This window comes from Polypterus senegalus, chromosome 10 (assembly GCF_016835505.1).
Source record: "Polypterus senegalus isolate Bchr_013 chromosome 10, ASM1683550v1, whole genome shotgun sequence".
NCBI lineage: Eukaryota > Metazoa > Chordata > Cladistia > Polypteriformes > Polypteridae > Polypterus > Polypterus senegalus.
Window position 1 is genome coordinate 151,089,857 of NC_053163.1, and position 20,845 is coordinate 151,110,701.

The following is a 20,845-nucleotide window of genomic DNA, read 5'->3' on the forward strand; positions in this document are numbered from 1 at the left end:
AAATGGAAAAAAAAATCATTACAGTGACAAAACATATTATACTTTACAATAAATAAGACTTTCTGTAAGGATAAAAAATAAATCTTTTTTCCCAAAACAAAATCAGTTGTGACTGAGGCTAATGAAGAAGTCCGAGGACACAGGCCACAAATTTAGGCTTTGTGCACACTAATGCCAAAGCTCAAAATCTCTCTCTAAATATAAAATCTAACATTTATCTGTCTGTCCACTTTTCACGAGAGAACTACTTAACGGATTTAGATCGGGTTTTTTTTTATATAACTTGCTTGAACATTCCGGTTGATTTTGCAACTTCTCTCATCTCGCTATGTATCATAAGTATCACTTGTGGTAGTGATCTGTGGTAGCGAAGGGAGAGGCCGGGGCCCTCCTCACTCACGTGCCAGCCTCTGTTCGAGTCGGTCTACCTCTCGCCACACGTGTTAGAGCACACCTCGCCACCACTTAGCTAGCGATACCTGTTTATTCAGCAGACATTATCATCTAGAGGTTGTTAAAGAGTAACGTTTGATGTTTTTGAGAGAGAGAGAGAGAGAGATCAGAGCTATGTGTGTTTGAGAAGGTAGCTGCTCAATGCCAGAGATATCACAGCCACATGCTTTTCTCCCCATGCGGAGGACGCTCTCCCATTAGAGCTCATCACGATCAGAAACAGTGCCAATGTTTGAAATTAGAGCACACCTACTTTCTGCTTGGCCAGAGATACCTTGCCAACATTTTTACATTTTTGGCAAAGTGATCACAGCTACATTCTCACCCCTGATAGCAAAACCAAAAATACTGTAAATCAAGAGGCTCTTGGATACGAAAGCTATCAATATAAATTCTTCTCAATACAAATTATTACATTCTTTTTTAAAATTTTTTTAGAGAAAAGCCAAGCAAAATGACACCTTTTATTGGCTAACTAAAAGGATTACAATATGCCAGCTTTCGAGGCAACTCAGGCCCCTTCTTCAGGCAAAGATGTAATACAGAAACTGGAGTTCCCTGTGTTTATATACACACTAGTAACACATAAATAACAACATTAGTAAATCTTTAAATGAGAAATCTTAAATGTAAAAAATTAATAGATTCATTAAGGCTAGGGTTAATTTAACAAGAGAGAGAAGAACAATGTATGGTCAAGATCTTTGGAAAAGATGACTGTCCAACAGAGTCTTTTGAAGTTTCTACTGAGTTTTTCAAAACAATATGGGTCTCTAGACAGGTTGTCTGTGTCAGTCTGAGAGATTTAAACAGTCCTCATACCTGGCCATAAGACCCATGTCTTTATTCAAGCCATGTTGTAATATATTCAATCTTTTCTCTCTTGCTGTGTTTTGAAGTTGTCCACAAGCACTGTGACTTTAAAGTCCCTCTCACAGTGTCCATGGCTGTTGAAGTGGACCGTTACGGGAACATCTGTGTTGCCACGTTTAATGTGGCACCTGTGTAAATTCATTCTCTGACGGAGTGTTTGTTCAGTTTCTCCCACATAAAGTGTCAGGACATTTCATGCAGAGAATTAGGTAGACCACATTAGATGATTTGCAGGAAAATGATCCCTTTAATGTGATGTTGAAGTCGGCAGTGTGGTATAACTACATGGTTTGTATTATAAATGTGGGCACACGTTTTACATCTTTTCTGTAGGCAGGGAGATGTGCCATTTTCTGTAGGTTCTTTTAGGGAGCTTCGGACAAATAGTTGCTGAAGGTTTGGTCGTTGTCTGCATGCCAGGAGGGGAGGTTCAGGAAATACATTTCTCAGTGTTTGCTCGTTGATTAACATTGGTTGAAGTTCTTTTATAATTGTTCGAAGTGTTTCAAGATGTGGGTTGTAGGTGACAACAAGGGGGATGCGGTTCTTGTTGTCTTTGTTTTTATATTTCAGAAGGTTGTCTCTGGGTATGGCAGTAGCTCTTCTTATTTGAGTGTTTGTCATTTTGGAGGTATAACCTTGTCTGATGAAATCTTGTCTGAGCTCCTGCAGTTGTTGATCCCGATCCGTCAGGTCTGAGCAAATACGATTGTACCGTATTGCTTGGCTGAAAATAATGGAGCGCCTTATATGCTTGGGGTGGAAGCTATCACTTCTCAGGTAGGCCCATCTGTCTGTTGGTTTGTGAAAAACAGAAGTTTCCAAGGGTGTTGTTTTTCAGTTGAATGGTGGTGTCAAGGAAGCTGACTTCTGTTTCTGAGTAATTCAGCTTCAGCTTTAGGTTGGGGTGAAAAGAATTATATTCATTATGAAAATGGAGGAGGTCCTTCTCACTGGCACTCCAGATATAAAGAGGTGATCAATGTAACAGAGATACAACATTGGTTTTAAGATGCACATTGACATGAAATCTTCCTCCAGTTTTGCCATAAATAGGTTTGCATAGTGAGGTGCAAACAGACAGCCCATTGCAGTCCTCATTCGTTGCAAGTAACAATCTTTATTCATTTTAAAAGTTTGTCCTGTTTCATTACTATGTGGGCAGAGCCACAGAAGGCAGCTAATATTATATAAAACTAGCATAGCTGAAATACCTGGCATTGCCTGGGAGGAAAATAAAGTGTTTTTTTTCCTTTTTAATTATTTGAGAGAAAAAATTTTTAGAAAACACAACTTTAAAAATAAAAATAAATTAACAAACAATAAAGACTCACTAATGTGCTTGTCTTGCGGTTTTGTATGTATGTTATCATCCAGCTGACACTCAGAACCGGCCAATTCGATTTAATTTGAAAAGCAGCAGGGACGCATGGTGGTGCTCAAAACATAAAGAATGCTGGTAGTCACCTCCATTGCGCCCTCTGGTGGTCGTTCCAAGTGTCAACTGGATGATGAAATGCATACAAGACCACAAGATCACCGCTGAACCCCCCCAAACCATACCCAGAAGGGGGTGGGTTACGGCTGATTTCACCCTACAGTATTTATAGTCGACCAATGAGAAACATGTGTACCAAGTTTCATGAAAATCATGATGCTGGAACATACATACATACACACACACACACACATAGACTTAATGAAACAGGACAAACTTTGAAAATCAATAGACGTTGGCACGCTATTTGATCGTGTTCAGCTCTGATGGGAAAGCATTCCCCGCGTGGGGAGAAAAGCACATGGCCGTGATATCTCTGGCAATCAGCAGGTACCCTCTAAAACACACGTAGCTCTGATCTGTCTCTCAAAAACATCAAACATTACTCCTTAACAATCTGTAGATGATAATGTCTGCTGAACAAACAGGTATCATTAGCTAAGTGGAGGCAACACGTGACGAGACGCAGACCAACTCGAACAGAGACTGGCAAGTGAATGAGGAAGGCCCTGCACCCCTGCTCTCGGCCCACAGCCGTTCTGTTGGATTTGCATAAATACATCGGTACTGCAATGAGAGAAGTCGCAAAATCAACCGGAATGTTCAAGCAAATTATAGAAAACAACCAGATCTAAATCCGTTAAGTAATTCTCTCATGAAAAGCGGACAGACATACAGACAGAATGCACTTGGACCACAAAAACTTTAAAACCGTTTCTTAGCGAGCACCAATGGGCCAAGGACAACATACATTCCAAATTTCAAGTTCCAAGTCCTCATGGTTCAGTGACTCAGTGGTATTTGGCTTTTACATATACAGATATTAACATAGTGTGTGTGTGTATATATATATATATATACATATATATATATATATATATATATATATATATACTAACTTACTGTGTAAGCCCGTGCTTTTAGAAAGTATTGAAATCGTCAGAACTACTCTGGGCATCTCTCTCCTAGGAGGATTCATATTGCCGACGTGCTCACATCGTTTGTGCATTAGCAGCTAAGCGACTGTCTTTCTTCTGAGGTTTCCTTTTGCCGGTGTGCCTCGGAGATAGAGGTCTCACCTAGACTCTACCTCTCACTTCTGGGCCGGACACACACACACTTCCACGTGTAGACGTTTATATATAAGATATATATATATGGCTGTTCGAGTCACAAAGACAGAATGAGTCCCAAAAACAGTTGAGATGCCAACCCGGTTAACTGTATTTAATTTCAAAATCCATAGAAGTGTGGTGGAGCCCAGACATAAGGAAAGCTGGCAGTCACCTCCAGTGTCCTATGATGGTCGTTCCGAGTGTCAACTGGATGATAACATGCATACAAGACTGCAAGACCACACCCCACACCTACCCAGAAGGGGTTGGGTTAGGGTTGATTTAGATAGATAGATAGATAGATAGATAGATAGATAGATAGATAGATAGATAGATAGATAGAGATTATGAGGTACTGGTTAACATTCTGAATCTCATAATATATAAATCCACACCTACCACTTTCTCGGGGCAGTTGACCCGGGGAGCACGCAGATGAAACTCTGTTGTAGGAGCCACAGGCAGAGGGGCAACAGGTGGGCCAGCTGGCTTTGGGCGATCTTTAGAAGGTACTGCACTGCTTGTGCTCGGAGTGGGGCTATCAGTGATGGCCGCCTCGCCCTCCCCTTCACTTCTGCTGCCTACTGAAATGGCATTGTTGTTGTTACTGCTTCTACGGTCTTCTGCTCCTTCTGGGTTTGAACGGGTTCTCGGTCTCAATTCCACTATCCGTTCTTCTCCATCGGCAGGGCCAGCTTCTGGTACCTCCATGACAGCTTGGAAAAGGAAAATTCATATTTGTAACTTTCTTTGTATTGTCATCCTTTGTCACATTTAAGTAAAGTATATGTAGACAATATACGTTTAAAAATTATAAACACACTAGCCACGGTACCTGATGAAAACAGGGAACAGAATAAAGAAAAAATTATTTGCTATCTCTTGCCCTACGTGTTCCTCTGGATTTGCATGTCTGACCCTCTCTTCACTGACGTGTTCCTCTCAAGTGTGTTCCCATAAAGCCTGCTTCTCAGACTTTCTCAATATTTTCAAGGGGCCTTTCTCACCTACTGTCCGGTTTTATACTTAACTGCCTTTGAAAGTGACCCTCTCAGTGTGCCTCAGATGCCTTTACTCCTCCTAATGCATCTCACACCGATCACCAAAGCCAAACTGGCCAATCACACCAAAGCTAACATTGACCAATCACCCCAAATTCAAAATGGCCAATCACACCAAAGCCAAACTGACCAATCACCACAAAGTCAAACTAACCAATCACACCAAAGATAAAACTGACCAAACTGGCCAATCACACCAAAGCTAAAACTGACCAAACTGGCCAATCACACAAAGTTAAAACTGACCAATCTGATCACTCAGGAGGAATAGACACATAGTATTTTATTATGTAGCAGAGTACATTTTTACTTTTGTATGTTTGACTTTTAATCTTTTTTTTCTATTTCACTTCTACATGAATAGATTTCACTATTGACTTAAGTTCAGATTCTGATTCTATGATGTTCAAAATGTTTAGAAAAGTTGATTTTAGCAGGGTGTCTGTATGTTTGTCACTGGAAAATCTGCATTGATTTTCACATCCTAAAATTTCCACAGAAAATTATATGTTTTTTTGCACTGCAAAGATGGAACACTTTAGAAGAGGCGGTGTCCGAGATATCCACCCTGAACGCAGAGACCTGTGTGCAATGATAACTTCCAAAAACATGGACCTATCCTCTTCAAACAGGAAGAGGTGTGGAGAGAGATGGCTGCACAGATATTGAAACGTTACTTGACTCATTTAAAAGTTAGCAGCAACTGGAAGTCGTCAAAGTAGCTAATAATCTCAACACTGTTGACTCCTGCAGCAGATCAAAGTCAACTCCCATTGTGTATCAGAAATCTTTACGGAATGGAGCTGGAGGAAAACACAGTCGAAAATGGAAAACTTTCTGTTCTGACTCACCATATTCACTCTGCTTCTAAAAAATGTAGAAAACTGAAAAGCATAATTAGAAAAAGACACGTGGGAATCCATGTTCACCCCCTTACCCATGTCAGTAAGTTACCCCTCAACTACACATGTACAGCACAAATATTCCACACAAACTGGATGTTTATGCCAAATTTCCCTCTGGGGACAAATAAAGTTCTGTCTTTCTATTATATAGTGCCATTCATGTCAATCTATCTATCATATAGTTCCTGTCACATCTATTTATTGATTATACAGTGCCTTTCATATCTATTCTATTATATAGTGGCTTTCATATCTACCTTTCCATTATATAGTGCCATTCATATATATTTATCTATAGTGCTTTTCACATCTATCTATCTATTATATAGTGCCTTTCACATCGATTTATCTATAGTGCTTTCACGTCTATCTATCTATTATATAGTGCCTTTCATGTATGTCTATCTATCTAATACACAGTTTAATGCAAATATCACAGACACTGGACTGGATTTCTTCCACCAATTCAGGCATTAAGACCTGGCAGTGTAAAGGTGGCCTCAGAATTGCCAAGTATCCTAACCTATTTGTTTTTTTTTTTAGATATATGAGGGAAACTGGAGTACTTGGTGAAGACACCATGCAAATACAGGAAGAATAAACTCCACAAACACAGCGACTTAAACCAGGATTGTAATCCAGAATGCTGGAGCAGCAGACTTCAAGTACAGGCTCCAGGCCTTTTGTTTTTGATCCAGCACTTATCCCCATATCCTTTAAAAACGGTCCGACCTACAGTATGCCCAAAGCAAAATCTCATAAAAGTTGTTTAATCTGTCAAAAGTGTAGTCTGCTCCTTTAGTCATATTACAAAGCCTTCTGATTTGCACATTTGTTTACACAAGAAGCTCTTGAGATCCATCCATCCATCCATTTTCCAACCCGTTGAATCCAAACACAGGGACACGGGGATCTGCTGGAGCCAATCCCAGCCAACACAGTGCGCAAGGCAGGAAACAAACCCTGGGCAGGGCGCCAGCCCACCGCAGAGTTCTTGAGACGCATAATTTAAATATACATGTAAGAACACACTGAGGTACAACCAGGGCGCGCACACACACACACACACACACACACATTCAAAGAAATTTAAGTGAAAACCCCTGATGATGAAAACAAAGAAATGAAAACACACAATAAAGATGTCTGTAAAGACTGACATGGGCAGAGGCATTTAGCCACATTAAGCCACTCTGTCTATCTGTGTATACATTTTGTCAGACATGCACATCAACGGATCTCCTTACAGGCTCGGTCAAAGGTATGTAATAAGAAGGGTTAGGGGGGGCGCCATCACTAACATTGTTATCTCCTTCTCTCTCCACAGTGCCGAGAAGCCGCCCCATGAGGCCAAGTGACTCCACCCCTTCTGGTTCACTCTCTATAAAAGCCCAAGCTTCCCACACAGAGGTGTCATTTTTATGGAAGAGCTACCCACCAGACGGAGCTCCGTTACGGAAATGACCTTTCTTGTGGTTAACCAGATGAATGCTTTGCTTTACAGCCCTGATTTTTGTAGGGCACATACACCGAAGATCATTTGGGACATTACACGAGACAACCCAGTTGGCACCCCTTTTGTGGACCTGTTGTTTCTGCACTCAGCCATAATATTTATACTGTATGCGTATATATTGACTCTACTTTTTTTTATTAATTGTATATCTAAGCTATGTAATTGCATACTGATTTATTCTTATCAAATATTTGAGTATTCTTATTTCACACCGTTTATTGGCTAACAGTTTAACCTGAATGGCCTTGAAAGCTCGCATGTTGTAATCTGTTCAGTTCACTGATAAAAGGTGTCATTATGTTGGACTTCTCACTGCATCCATAATGCCTAACACGGTACAAAACCCAACTACTCTTATATTGTTATTTTTAATCAATTTCTAAATTGTTTTTTTTCTTTGCCATCATGTGGAGAACTTGGAGATATGAAAATATGCCATAGAACTAAATGTTGATGTCATGCTGCTTGTTTACTTCATTTCAGTTCGTTGCAGTGTGCCATCAGCTCAGGCTGATCCCGTGCTGATCTGGTTTTAGTACTTATTTACGGTAACAAGACTAACCTTTGGGGATTAGCGGTGTTGTAGTGTGCCTCACAGCTGTGGACTAGCAGAGGTCCGAGACTCGGACCAAGTGCAGCTACGGTGTGCTTCTTGGGAGTCGGAGAAGGGGGACACAGTGAACTAATTTAGACCACCTCGTGAGCAGGTTCAACAGACTTAGGATCAGTACCATCTTAACATATGGGCACAGGCCGGGGGTCCACAATGATTCCGATGCCCACGCATGTTTCTGTTTTGCTGGCAAAAAACGAGCCCCTGCACACTACTTTTCCTGGGGGTCCTATGATGCTGTTAAGACAGCCCTGCTTAGAACTGTGTGTAATATTTTAAAATGAATTCCACACACGTCAGACAGATTGTTACGGACATGAATTAAAAAACAATGCAAGTCGTGTCCATGCCGCACTTTGGGCTATCCTATTGTGAAAAGTTCTCCATAAAATTGTAATATCAATTAAAACGAACTCCTTCACCTCGTATCATCAATTTCAACAGCCTTGCTTCATTTTGTTTTACGTTTTAAAATGTGTTACGGGCGGCACGGTGGCGCAGTGGTAGCGCTGCTGCCTCGCAGTTAGGAGACCCGGGTTCGCTTCCCGGGTCCTCCCTGCGTGGAGTTTGCATGTTCTCCCGTGTCTGCGTGGGTTTCCTCCGGGCGCTCCGGTTTCCTCCCACAATCCAAAGACATGCAGGTTAGGTGGATTGGCGATTCTAAATTGGCCCTAGTGTGTGCTGGGTGTGTGGGTGTGTTTGTGTGTGTCCTGCGGTGGGTTGGCACCCTGCCCAGGATTGGTTCCTGCCTTGTGCCCTGTGTTGGCTGGGATTGGCTCCAGCAGACCCCTGTGACCCTGTATTCGGATTCAGCAGGTTTGAAAATGGATGGATGGAAATGTGTTACGTAAACACAGATAACGCTGGTGGGGCTAGTGATTAAAAATCGGTTGCAAATGATTTCAGTAAGTGACATTGTTCGCCTTTAAAATACGGATCGCAAGATCGCCAGACTCCCTCGAGACGAAGTTCGCCATTTGCGACTCGCACCACGTCCCCTTGCCTGCGTCCACCAACCGCTTCCTCCCACCCTGGACGGGACACCCGATTTGTTGCGTTTAACGTTTTCCGCAGCTCGGACAGTTCGCGTCGTACTGTGCGTGCAGGCGGTGTGCTCAACGCAATTAGGATTTAAAAAAGAAAATTTTTATACCCAATATATTTAGAAAGGAATCCTTTCCAGATATCAATACATCTTATTACTCCTATTTTTTTTAACTATGATCGAATAACCGAGATATGGACAGTTTTAATATTGCACCTACAGTTATCTGACTAGTATAAAACATAAGTAGCTGCTGCCAGCTGTCAACATGCACAGCATATACAACGGACTTCCTTCCTTTTTACTATTTAAGAATTGCTATCTGAACTTTCAGCGAACGATCTTATTTTGTTTCACATGCAAAACCACCAATATGAGCCGTTGCAGTCGTTTACAGGCCGGTATGACACAATTGTCTAAGGATCTCGGAAGGCGCGTATTAAAAGGGAAAAAATAAAACAAACGATGACAGCAACAGAAGCAATCCTGACACCACATATATAAGAAAAACTCGAATTCATCCTAACGCAACAACTCAAAAATCCCGTTCTTTTACACGCCGATTTAAAGTAATGTCTAAAGCATCCCTTTTCCGGATGAAGAAAACATCAAAACGTAATTTCAAAAACCTGTCAAAATTAAGCAGGATCCACTTCTACGAAAGAACACTTCCTATGTGTAAGCGGCCATCTTTCTTACCCGGATATCCAGAATGTGGCCCGGGGAGAATGGCACCTTGGGAAATGTAGTGCTAATAAAATAGTTTTATGTGTTTCGCCGGTGCGAGTCGTAGAGTGCTCTGGGAAGTGTAGTTCCTTTAACTCAGTAGGGTACTAGTTCAGCACTGGAGCTCCCTCCCTGTGGCTGTGGGTTTTCCCACTAGCAGAGCTGTAAAAAAAACACTTGAGAAAAAGTCGAAGTATTTTGCCAAATTTTTATTTTCACTGAAGTAAAAAGCATTTCAGTTAAAAAAATACTTGAGTAAAACAAAAAAAAAAAAAAAAGTATCTGCTTTCAAAAGTACTTAAGTACCAAAAGTAAAAATATAACAATGAGAAGGTATAAGATTTTGTCTAGAGAATACAGTACATTTATTTTAACTTTAAATAACCCTCACATAATATTTTTCCTACAGAAATGCATCACAGAATAGTACAAATTGTGAACACGCTGAAGGACGTGGCCGTTTCTCCGTAATCCCCTCTTAAACAGTGATTCATAGGAAACAAACAGTTTTTTTTATCTCTTTATTATCTGCTGCTGTGTTGCGTGTTCTGCATCTTGCACGGGGTGTGAAACATTTAAAAGCCCGGACCACAGCTGTCCTTTTGTCTCACTGCCTTGTCTCTCTTCCCCCAGACATCCTCTGCTTTATTCTTTACTAGCGACAGGATTCTACGTTTGTAAAATCCATACTTTCTCTGCAAAGAATTATTTGTTTTTTTGAGTCCTTGAAATGATTTTGTTATCATGGCACTGATTTGTTCTTAAAATAGACCTTTTCAGCCGATGTAATGAAGAGCTTCCTATTTAAACAGGGCTGCGAGACGTGAACTCAGCTCTTTGGCGCACCTCATTTGATTTTTTCCGGCAAACAAGTTTTCAAAACAAACCGTATTTTACGACTGTAATCAGAGTCGGAATAATAATTATGTTGCCGTGGTCATTTTAGATCTGAGATCGGCTAAAATTTAAACAATGATCATTGTTAATACCCAGCCGTCATTACTCAGTTTGCCAATAGATGTCAGAAGGATGGATGCCAAAACCGAACTGCCCAAAGATAGATTTCGACGTACCGAGCAAATGGCGATACGTTCTAAATTACTTACAGTTCCGGAGCTGTCAAAGGATTTAAGTCAATCGACGATGTTAGTCCTGGAAAGTACGCCCCACCAAACCAACATTCCAAAAACTAACCGAACTTACTGTTATCTGCTCGAACCAACACCGAGTTACTATATTGATTTATTTTGTTTTATAATTGTGTCTTTCATTTTTCTATTCTTTAATATGTAAAGCACTTTGAGCTACTGTTTGTATGAAAATGTGCTATATAAATAAATGTTGTTGTTGTTGTACTCGGCCATCTAGCAGCGTCACTGAAGCATTCGAACATTCTTAGTCAATCATGCAATACTGCATCACGTTATGTTCTAACTACAGAGGCAGAGTCCCATTGCATGGTTCTAACTTGTATTAAGTCAAGGTATTGACGTGAACACCATACATACGGATAGTATCAAATTATATACAGTAATCCCTCGCTATATCGCGCTTCGACTTCCGCAGTTTCACTCTATCGCAGATTTTAAATGTAAACATATCTAAATATATATCACGGATTTTTCGCTGGTTCGCGGATTTCTCCGGACAATGGGTCTTTAATTTAAAGTACATGCTTCCTCAGTTTGTTTGCCCAGTTGATTTCATACAAGGGACGCTATTGGCGGATGGCTTAGAAGTTACCCAATCAGAGCATGTATTACATATTAACTAAAACTCCTCAATGATATACGATGTGCTTCCCCGAGCGGATTGTTTGCTTTTCTCGGTCTTTCTCTGACATTCTCTGCGCCTGACGGAGGGGGTGTGAGAAGAGGGGCTGTTTGCCTAGAAGATATGGACGCTCCTCTAAGAAATGCCGCTTTATCGCGGTGGCCCAAAAGCAGTATTGATTTTTTGATTGTTGGCTTTAATCTCGCGCGCTCTCTCTCTGACGTTCTCTGCGCCTGACGGAGGGGCTGTTTGCACAGAGGCTGTTTGTTTAGAAGATACGGAGGCTCCTCTAAAAAATGCTGAAAGATTACCTTCACATTGCTCCCTTCTTTGCGGCTGCTTTATCGCGGTGCTCATACTTAAAAGCCCAACAGCACGTATTGATTTTTTGATTGTTTGTTTTTCTGTCACGCTCGCTCTCTCTATCTCTCTGACATTCTCTGCTTCTGAAGGTGCTCGTTTGAAGAGAAGATCTGTTTGCATTGTTTTAATTGTGAGAAAGAACTGCCACCTCTGTCTTGTAATGGAGGACAGTTTAAACGTTTGACTAAAGGGTGTTATTTCATGTCTAGAGGGCTCTAATAATGTTAACAGGGTGGGAGAGTTTATAAGGGCTTAAAATATCTAAAAATAACTACACAAACATATGGTTTCTACTTCGCGGATTTTCACCTATCGCGGGGGTCTGGAACGCAACCCCCGCGATCGAGGAGGGATTACTGTATAAGGATGCTTTATTATGCTGATTTCGAATAAAGTTTCTGTTTCTTGAAAACCCTGAATGAATCTGTGCAACTTTGTGACCCAAGCGTGACAAGTGGTAAAAGAAGTGGTTGCACAGATGGATCCTCAAGATGATGTGTTTCTGGGGGCTCTTCACGTTTTCCTCCGGGCCCAGAGGATCTGCCACCTGTACTTGCTATTCCGCAGAAGGACCTGCTGGCGAAGATGGGTCCTTCAGATGATCCTGAGATGTTCCTGCTGGGCTTTGAGCACTCAGCGACTTTGATGCACTGGGATAGATGAACCTGGGCTGCCATCTTCATCCCTTATTTGTCCGGGAATGTTCCTCCTGAGAGGCTAGGTGATTATGATTACTTGAAGCAACAAGTTCTTCCTTGTTCAGCTACGAGTTCCCTGGCTAAAGGGCGTGTGCTCGGGCTTTGGCAGCTGGACCATGATCGCACTATCCATGCCCAGCTGCAGGACTTGCTTCATCAAATTCAGAGTTGGTTCCTCGTGGACCTAATCAAGCACATAGTGGAAAAGGTTGCCATCGATGTGGTGCTGGCCGGGATACCAGAAGAGCTCCGCGACAATTTCCTTTGCCACGATATTGACTCGCTGTACACCTTGGTGCGAAGGTTGGAAAGCTCCTAGGCTGCTTGGAGACAGGATGGAACATTCGCTCTGGCCACAAATCACTCTCAGCCTGCCCAGGCCCGGTTTTGAGAGTCGCTTAATTTACAAAGATATGAACAAAGCTGAGAGAGGGGGTTTGAACATGGGGACATGGCCGCTCCTCCAAAACCCCTTCTTAAACAGTGATTCAATGGGAAGCAAACACAGTTTTTTATCTCCTCTTTGCTGGATCAGATGCATGCATGCTGCTGCTGCCATGCCACATGATCTGTATCTCGCACAGGGCTTTGAACATTTAAAAGTCCGCACGCACCACACCTGTCCTTTTGTCTCACTGCCTTGTCTCTCTTCCCCCAGACATCCTCTGCTTTATTCTTTATGCTTTATTATGCTGTTTTCAAATAAAGTTTCTGTTTCTTGAAAACCCTGAATGAATGTGTGCAACTTTGTGTCACAAGCGTGAAAAAGCACCTGTGATCAGTACATAACTGCAGCCTGCATCACGGCGATGACTCGAGGTTTGGTAATTGTGAGTGTGGATCTGACTTAGACTGTGCCTCCCATATTGGGATACCTGGCAGCAGTAGATGAGGCACCACTACACCAGAGACAAGACCAATACATTCAAATATTAAAATAAGAATGAAAAATTAAGTAAACAGTTCACAGCCTTATCATCTAAATAGACACACAATGTGCAAAAAATAGTGAAAATTAGAACATTAGAACATTAGAGCACTCTGGATGAGAACAGGCCATTCAGCCCAACAAAGCTCGCCAGTCCTGTCCACTTATTTCTTCCAAGAAAACATCAAGTCGATTTTTGAAAGACCCTAACATCTTACTGTCCACCACACTACTTGATAGGTTATTCCAAGTGTCTATCGTTCTTTGTGTTAAGAAAAACTTCCTAATGTTTGTGTGAAATTTACTCCACAAGTTTCCAACTGTGTCCCCGTGTTCTTGATGAACTCATTTTAAAGTCACCGTCTCGATCCACTGTACCAATTCCACTTCATAATTTTAAACACGTCAGTCAGGTCTCCTCTTAATCTCCTTTTACTTAACCTGTAAAGGCTCAGCTCTTTTAATTTTTCCTAATAACTCATCCTCTGTAGCCCTGGAATCAGCCCAGTCGCTCTTTTCTGGACCTTTTCTTCTGCTGTTATGTCCTTATTGTAGCCTGGAGACCAAAACTGCACACAGGACTCCAGATGAGGCCTCACCAGTGTGTTATAAAGCTTGAGCAGAACCTCCTGTGACTTGTACTCCACACATCAAGGCGCTATATAACCTGTCATTCTGTTAGCCTTCTTAATGGCTTCTGAACACTGACTGACAGTCGATAGCTTAGAGTCCACTAGGACTCCTAAATCCTTCTCATAAGCTGGACTCTCGATTTTAAAAACCGCCCATTGTGTATTCAAAGCTAACATTTTTACTTCCTATGTGTAATTCTTTACATTTATTGACATTAAATTTCATTTGCCACAAATCTGCCCAAGTCTGTATGCTATCCAAGTCCTTCTTAGATTAGATTGGATTAGATTCACTTTATTGTCTTTACACATATAAAAATACAGGGCAACGAGATTCAGTTTAGCATATAATCAGAAGTCCAAAGAGCAGAAGTACAATAAATATAATATGTGCATATTATGTACAGTTAAATACGATATTTACAGTTAAATGCGATATATACAGTTAAATACGATATGTACAGTTAAGAGCACAGTGAAGATGGGAATAGATATATAGATATATATAAATAGATATACAAATGTTCTAAATGTGGATGGCAAATATACATATTTTACAATATACATTTATGTACCTATACATGTATTTGTATGTACTATAATACTATAAGTACTATATATATACATACAGATGTACAACATACAGGTGTGTTATGTATGTGCAGTAATAATATAAGTACTATTATATATATATATATACACAGATGTACAATATACAGATGTGATATGTATGTGCTGTAATACTATGAGTATTGTAATATATACAGATGTACAATATATGATATATGATGTACAATGTACAGGTGTGCTGTGTGTGCACAGGTATGTACAGATATGTACAAGGAAGGGAGGAGGAGTAGAGTAGAGGATTAAGTGTGTGGATGTGAAGGTTCAACAGGGGACTGAGTTCAGAAGTGTGACTGCTGTGGGAAGAAGCTGTTCCTAAACCAGCTGGTTTTAGTTGGAAGGCTCCTGTAGCGCCTTCTGGAGGGAAGGAGCTGGAAGAGTTTGTTGGCTGGATGAGAGGAGTCCTTAAGAATGCAACGAGCTCGGCGTAAACATCTCTTCTTGTGAACGCCCTCAATGACTGGAAGTGGAGTCCCTATGATGCGTTGTGCGGTTTCTGTAATGATATAAAGGATTCCAAATTTTCTGCTAATCCACCTATCTTGGTATCATCTGCAAATTAGCTTGTTCCTTATATTCCTATCTAAATCATTTATATATTTTAAATATACAGTAGCAGCGGCCCTAGCACTGCCCCCTTCTGGTCACCACTCTTAACATCGGCCAGTTCTGATGAGGTTCCTCGCACCATCACCCTCTGCTTCCTGTGTCTGAGCCAATTCTGCACCCATCTAAAAACATCACCCTGAACTCCCACTTCTTTTAATTTCATGCCCAACCTCTCATGTGGCACCTTATCAAATGCTTTCTGAAAGTCCAGATAAATAATATCATCTGCTCTACTTTGAGCGTATCCTTTTGTTGCCTCCTTATAGAATTCCAGCATGTTAGTTAAACATGACCTCCTCTTCTGACCCAGCGCTGTCTGTTAAGAATAACTCCTGTACTTGGAAGGTGTTCTTATCCTTACTAATTCCTTCCATTAATTTTCCTGTGATGCTTGTTAAGCTTACTGGCCTATAGTTGCTTAGATCTGCCCTGTTACCCTTTTATATAATGGGATGATATTTGCCATTTTCCAGTCCTTCAGAATCTCTCCAGTGTGCAGTGACTTCCTAAAAATATGTGTCAATGGTTTCTATCTGTACTCGCTAGCCTCCTTAAGAACTCGAGGGTAAATATTATCTGGTCCTGGTGATTTGTTTGATTTTATCTTATTTAATCTGAGCAGCACTTCTCTCTCTACAATTTCCAAATCCCTCAGTACCTCCTTAGTAGTCCCTGTTACCACCCAGCGGTTACCCACTTGCTTACTTGTGAACACCTCAGAAAAATGTAAGTTTAGGGCATCTGCTATTTCACTGTCTGTGTCTTTTAATTCCCCTTTACTATTTCTGATGCACTTGACCTCCTCCTTGACTGTTCTTTTACTGTTTAAAGAATCTCTTAGGGTCTTCTTCGCTTTATCTGTTATTTTCCTCTCCAACTGTCTTGTAGCTCCCTGATATCTTTCTTAATGGTTGCCGTCATGTTCTCATACGCTCTAGATTCACTTTGCAGTCATTAGTCTTATATGCCTTATACAGCAGTTTTTCCTTTGCAGCTTCTTTTTTAAATCTTTATTAATCCACTGTAGAGTTTTTAAATTTCCTATTAATTCCAATTTTAGGTATGGCAACACAAATTGGGTTTATTATATGTCACTGAAATAAAGATGGATTTTAGAAGGTGCAAATATTATGTTAAGTAGTACTGCAACAATTTCAGGGATTTTATAAGAGAGCTGTGGTATCCATTGCTTGGCTTGCTGCTCAATTTTATCTTTAAAATGACCTGCTCCAGCACTCAGTTCAACTATTGAATTAACCCCAATTAAACGTAAGACATCTTTTTTAACTGTCCAGCATAACCAGACGTCAGCCAGTTGGTTGTCTCATAATACACTGCTCAGAAAAATGAAGGGAACACTTAAATCACATATCAGATCTTGATGAATTAAATATTCAAGAGGAAAATCTTTACTGAGTATTACTGTGTAATTCGTTGAGAACAAAATGACGTAACAACAGTCAATAGAAACCAAAATCACCAACCCATTGAGAGCTGATTCAACAGTCAGTCAGTCATTTGCCAACCCACTACATCCTAACTAGAGGGTCACAGGGGTCTGCTGGAGCCAATCCCAGCCAACACAGGGTGCAAGGCAGGACCAAACCCGGGCAGGGCGCCAGTCCACTGCAGGGCACACACACACCAAGCACACCCTAGGAACAATTTAGGACTGCCAATGCACCTAACCTGCATGTCTTTGGACTGTGAGAGGACATGCACACTCCATGCAGAAAGGACCCGGAAAGTGAACCCAGGTCTCCTTACTGCAAGGCAGCAGTGCTACCACTGCGCCACCCACGCTGATTCAACATCATACCAAAAATCAAATTCAAAATTTGAAATCACAGGCTGATCCAACTTGTGTGAATTTCATCAAGGCAACTTCAAAAGTGACTCAGTAGTGTGTGTGGACCCCACATGCCCATATGCACTCCCGGCAACATCTGGGCATGGTCCTGATCAGACGGCGGATGGTGTCTTTGGGGGATCTCCACCCAGACCTGGATCAGGGTACAAGTGAGCTCCTGGACAGACTGTGGCGCTACTTAGTGGTGACGGATGCACCGACACATAACATCCCAGAGGTTTTCAATTGGATTCAGGTCTGGAGAATGTGCGGGCCAGTCAATGGCATCAATGCCTTCATCATCCAGGAACTGCCTAGACACTCTGGCCACATGAAGCCAGGTATCGTATTTCATTTCATTTCATCCCGGTACCTAACAGCAGTCAGGGTACCATTACCCAGCACGTGAAAGTCTGTGAGACCCTCCAAGGATATGCCTCCCCAGACCATCACTGACCCACCGCCACACTAGTCATGCTGGCTGATTTTGCAGGCTGCATAACATTCAGCACAGCATCTCCAGACACTTTTACGTCTGCAACATGTGTTCAGTGTGAACCTGATCTCATCCATGAAGAGAACGGGGTAACAATGGCAGAGCAGCCATGTCTGTATTCTCTGGCGAATGCCACGCAAGCTGCATGGTGATGGGCTGTGAGTACAGGTCCCATTGGAGGAAATCAGGCCCTCATGCCACCCTCATGGAGTTTGTTTCTGACAGTTTGGTCAGATACATGCATACCAGTAGACATCTGGAGGTCATTTTGTAGGGCTCTGGCAGTGCACCTCCTGTTCCTCCTCATACAAAGGAGCAGATGTCGGCCCTGCTGCTGGGTTGATGCCCTTCTACTACCTTGTCCACCCCTCCTTGTATAATAGCCCACTTCCTGATATCTCCTCTATGCTCTTGAGACTGTGCTGAGAGACACAGCAAACCTTCTTGTGATGGCATGTAAGGATGTGCCATCCTGTTGTTGCTGGACTACCCGTGCCACTTGAATCAACGGCAAGTATTGCCTCATGCTACCAGTAGTGACAAGGACATGAGCAAAACCCAAAACTAAAGAATCAGTCAGGAAAGATAAGGAGAGAGCAATTGTCTGTGGCCACCACTTGCAAAACCATTCCCTGTTTTCAGTTTCATTTGCACCAAAGCAGGTGAAGCTGATTCACTATTGGTTAAGTTTATGTATCTTATAGATAATTTAAATTCTACAAAATAACGTTTTCCCAATCCTCTCAGCATTAATATTTTCTATTTATCCATCCATTTTTTGCGTCTTATCCAGGTCCAGTCCGCAGGGACAGCAGTCTAAGCAAAGATGCCCAGACATCACTTTTCCCTGCCACCTCCTCCAGCTACTCCAGGGGGATTCTGAGGTGTTCCCTGGCCAACCAAGAGATAATCTCTCCAGCGGCTCCTGGTTGTGCCCCAAGGCCTCCTCCCAGTTGGTGATACCAGATGAAATACCAGCAGAAGTGTGAAAAAGTTTATCGGAAGAGGGGGTAGATGGGTTGTGGGATCTAATACAGAAGATATATGAACAGGAGAGAATACCAAAAACTAGTTCTTCTTCATCTGCTTCCATTAGGGGTTGCCACAGCAGATCATCTTGCTCCAAATCTTCCTGTCCTCTCCATCTTGCTCTGCTACACCTACCGCCTGCATGTCCTCTCTCACCACATCCATAAATCTCCTCTTAGGCCTTCCTCTTTTCCTTTTTTCTGGAAGCTATATCCTTAACATCCTTCTCCCAATATACTAATCATCTCTCCTCTGCACGTGTCCAAACCAACGCAATCTCGCCTCTCTGACTTTGTCTCCCAACTGTCTAACCTCAGATGACCCTCTAATTCCCTCATTTCTCATCCTGTCCATCCTCATCACACCCAATGCCAATCTTAGCATATTTAACTCTGCCACCTCCAGCTCTGTCTCCTGCTTTCTGGTCAGTGCCACCGTCTCCAGCCCATATAAAATAGCTGGTCTCACTACCATCCTGTAGACCTTCCCTGTCACTCTTGCTGATACCCGTCTGTCACAGATCACTCCTGACACTCTTCTCCACCCACCCCACCCTGCCTGCACTCTTTTTCACGTCTCTTCCACAATCCCTATTACTCTGTACTGTTGATCCCAAGTATTTAATCTCATCCACCTTCACCAGCTCTACTCCCTCATCCTCACCATTCCACTGACCTCCCTCTCATTCACACACATGTATTCTGTCTTGGTGGTCCTACTGACCTTCATTCGTCTCCTTTCTAGAGCAGACCTCCACTTCTCCAGGGTCTCCTCAACCTGCTCAATACTATCGCTACAGATCACAATGTCATCAGCAAACTTCATAGTCCATGGGGACTCCTGTCTAATCTCTTCTGTCAACCTGTCCATAACCATTATAAATAAGAAAGGGCTCAGAGCAACAACAACAACAATATTTATTTCTATAGCACATTTTCATACAAATGTTGTAGTGCAAAGTGCTTAACAAGATGAAGAAAGAAAAAAGAAAAATATAAAAATAACATTAGGCAATACTAAGTAATAAAGAATGACTGATGGCCAGGAGGACAGAAAAAGCAACAAAAAAACATTCCAGAGCACTGGCGGAAAAAAGCAATCTGCATGGGTTCCAAGGCCACGAGACCACCCAGCCCTCACTGGGCATTCTACCTAACATAAATGGTCTAAGTGATCTCTACCAGAGGAGTGGAGGAACAGTGTGATAGAACCCATTTTTAAGGAGAAGGGCAACATTCAGCATTGTGGAAATAATGGAGGGATAAAGCTGATGTCACACACAATGGAAATTTGGGAAACAGTTATAAAGAGAAGGCTTAGGGAAGAGAACACCATAGAGGAGGAGCAGTTTGGTTTTAAGGAACAAATGATGCAGTCTTTGCATTGTGACAGCTGATAGAGAAGCATCGAGAGAAACAGAAAGATTTGCATATGGTGGGTATTGATTTGGAGAAGGTGCCACGTCAAGAGGTCTGGAGATGCATTAGAGTGAAAGAAGGACCAGAGATGTGTGTGTGGTGGCGATTGCCCAGTATATGCATGAGGGAGTGAGGACTTGGGTTAAAAGCAGTATTAGGGTAACAGACAAGATCCCATTTAGAGGAGATCTGCACCAGGGATCTTCTCGAAGTCCTTACCTCTATGTTCTGCTTATGGATGTGTTGAGTCATCAGATAAAAGACCAATCCCCCTGGTGCAGGATTTTAGATGTGAACGTACCAATTGCACTTGAGTGTCGACCAAAACAAGTGAACCAAGACCCTTAGGAAAGAGTGGTCTTGGTACAGAACCAAGCAAACCCTGGAGTGGTTCACATGACGTACGAATGTGATCAGACATAGGACTGATCCATCTATGAGTAATGCTGCGCAAAACTGGTGCAAACTGTATATGCCATGGCAGTCATGCCAAGTGTCTGCTGTTGGCAATTATTGAATTTCATTCCTAGCAGAGTCAAAGGTTAACATGGAGCATTAAGAACAATTGGATAGATAGATAGATAGATAGATAGATAGATAGATAGATAGATAGATAGA

At 41.9% G+C, this 20,845-nt stretch overlaps 1 protein-coding gene across 2 annotated transcripts in view; it reads right to left on the reverse strand.

Annotated features, from left to right (window-relative positions):
* Nucleotides 1–9,798, reverse strand: part of babam1 (BRISC and BRCA1 A complex member 1) — a 30,073-nt gene extending 20,275 nt beyond the window's left edge. Inside the window, exons 1-2 of one of the 2 annotated variants that reach the window (XM_039767069.1) lie at nucleotides 9,779–9,798; nucleotides 4,339–4,655 (exon numbers count right to left, since the gene is read on the reverse strand). In XM_039767069.1, the coding sequence (XP_039623003.1) occupies nucleotides 4,339–4,650 (312 nt within the window). In that variant the 5' untranslated portion in view covers nucleotides 4,651–4,655; nucleotides 9,779–9,798. Of the gene's footprint in view, nucleotides 1–4,338; nucleotides 4,656–9,708 lie in introns of both variants that reach the window. The other variant, XM_039767068.1, reaches the window with a different exon arrangement.
* Nucleotides 9,799–20,845: the final 11,047 nt, after the last annotated feature.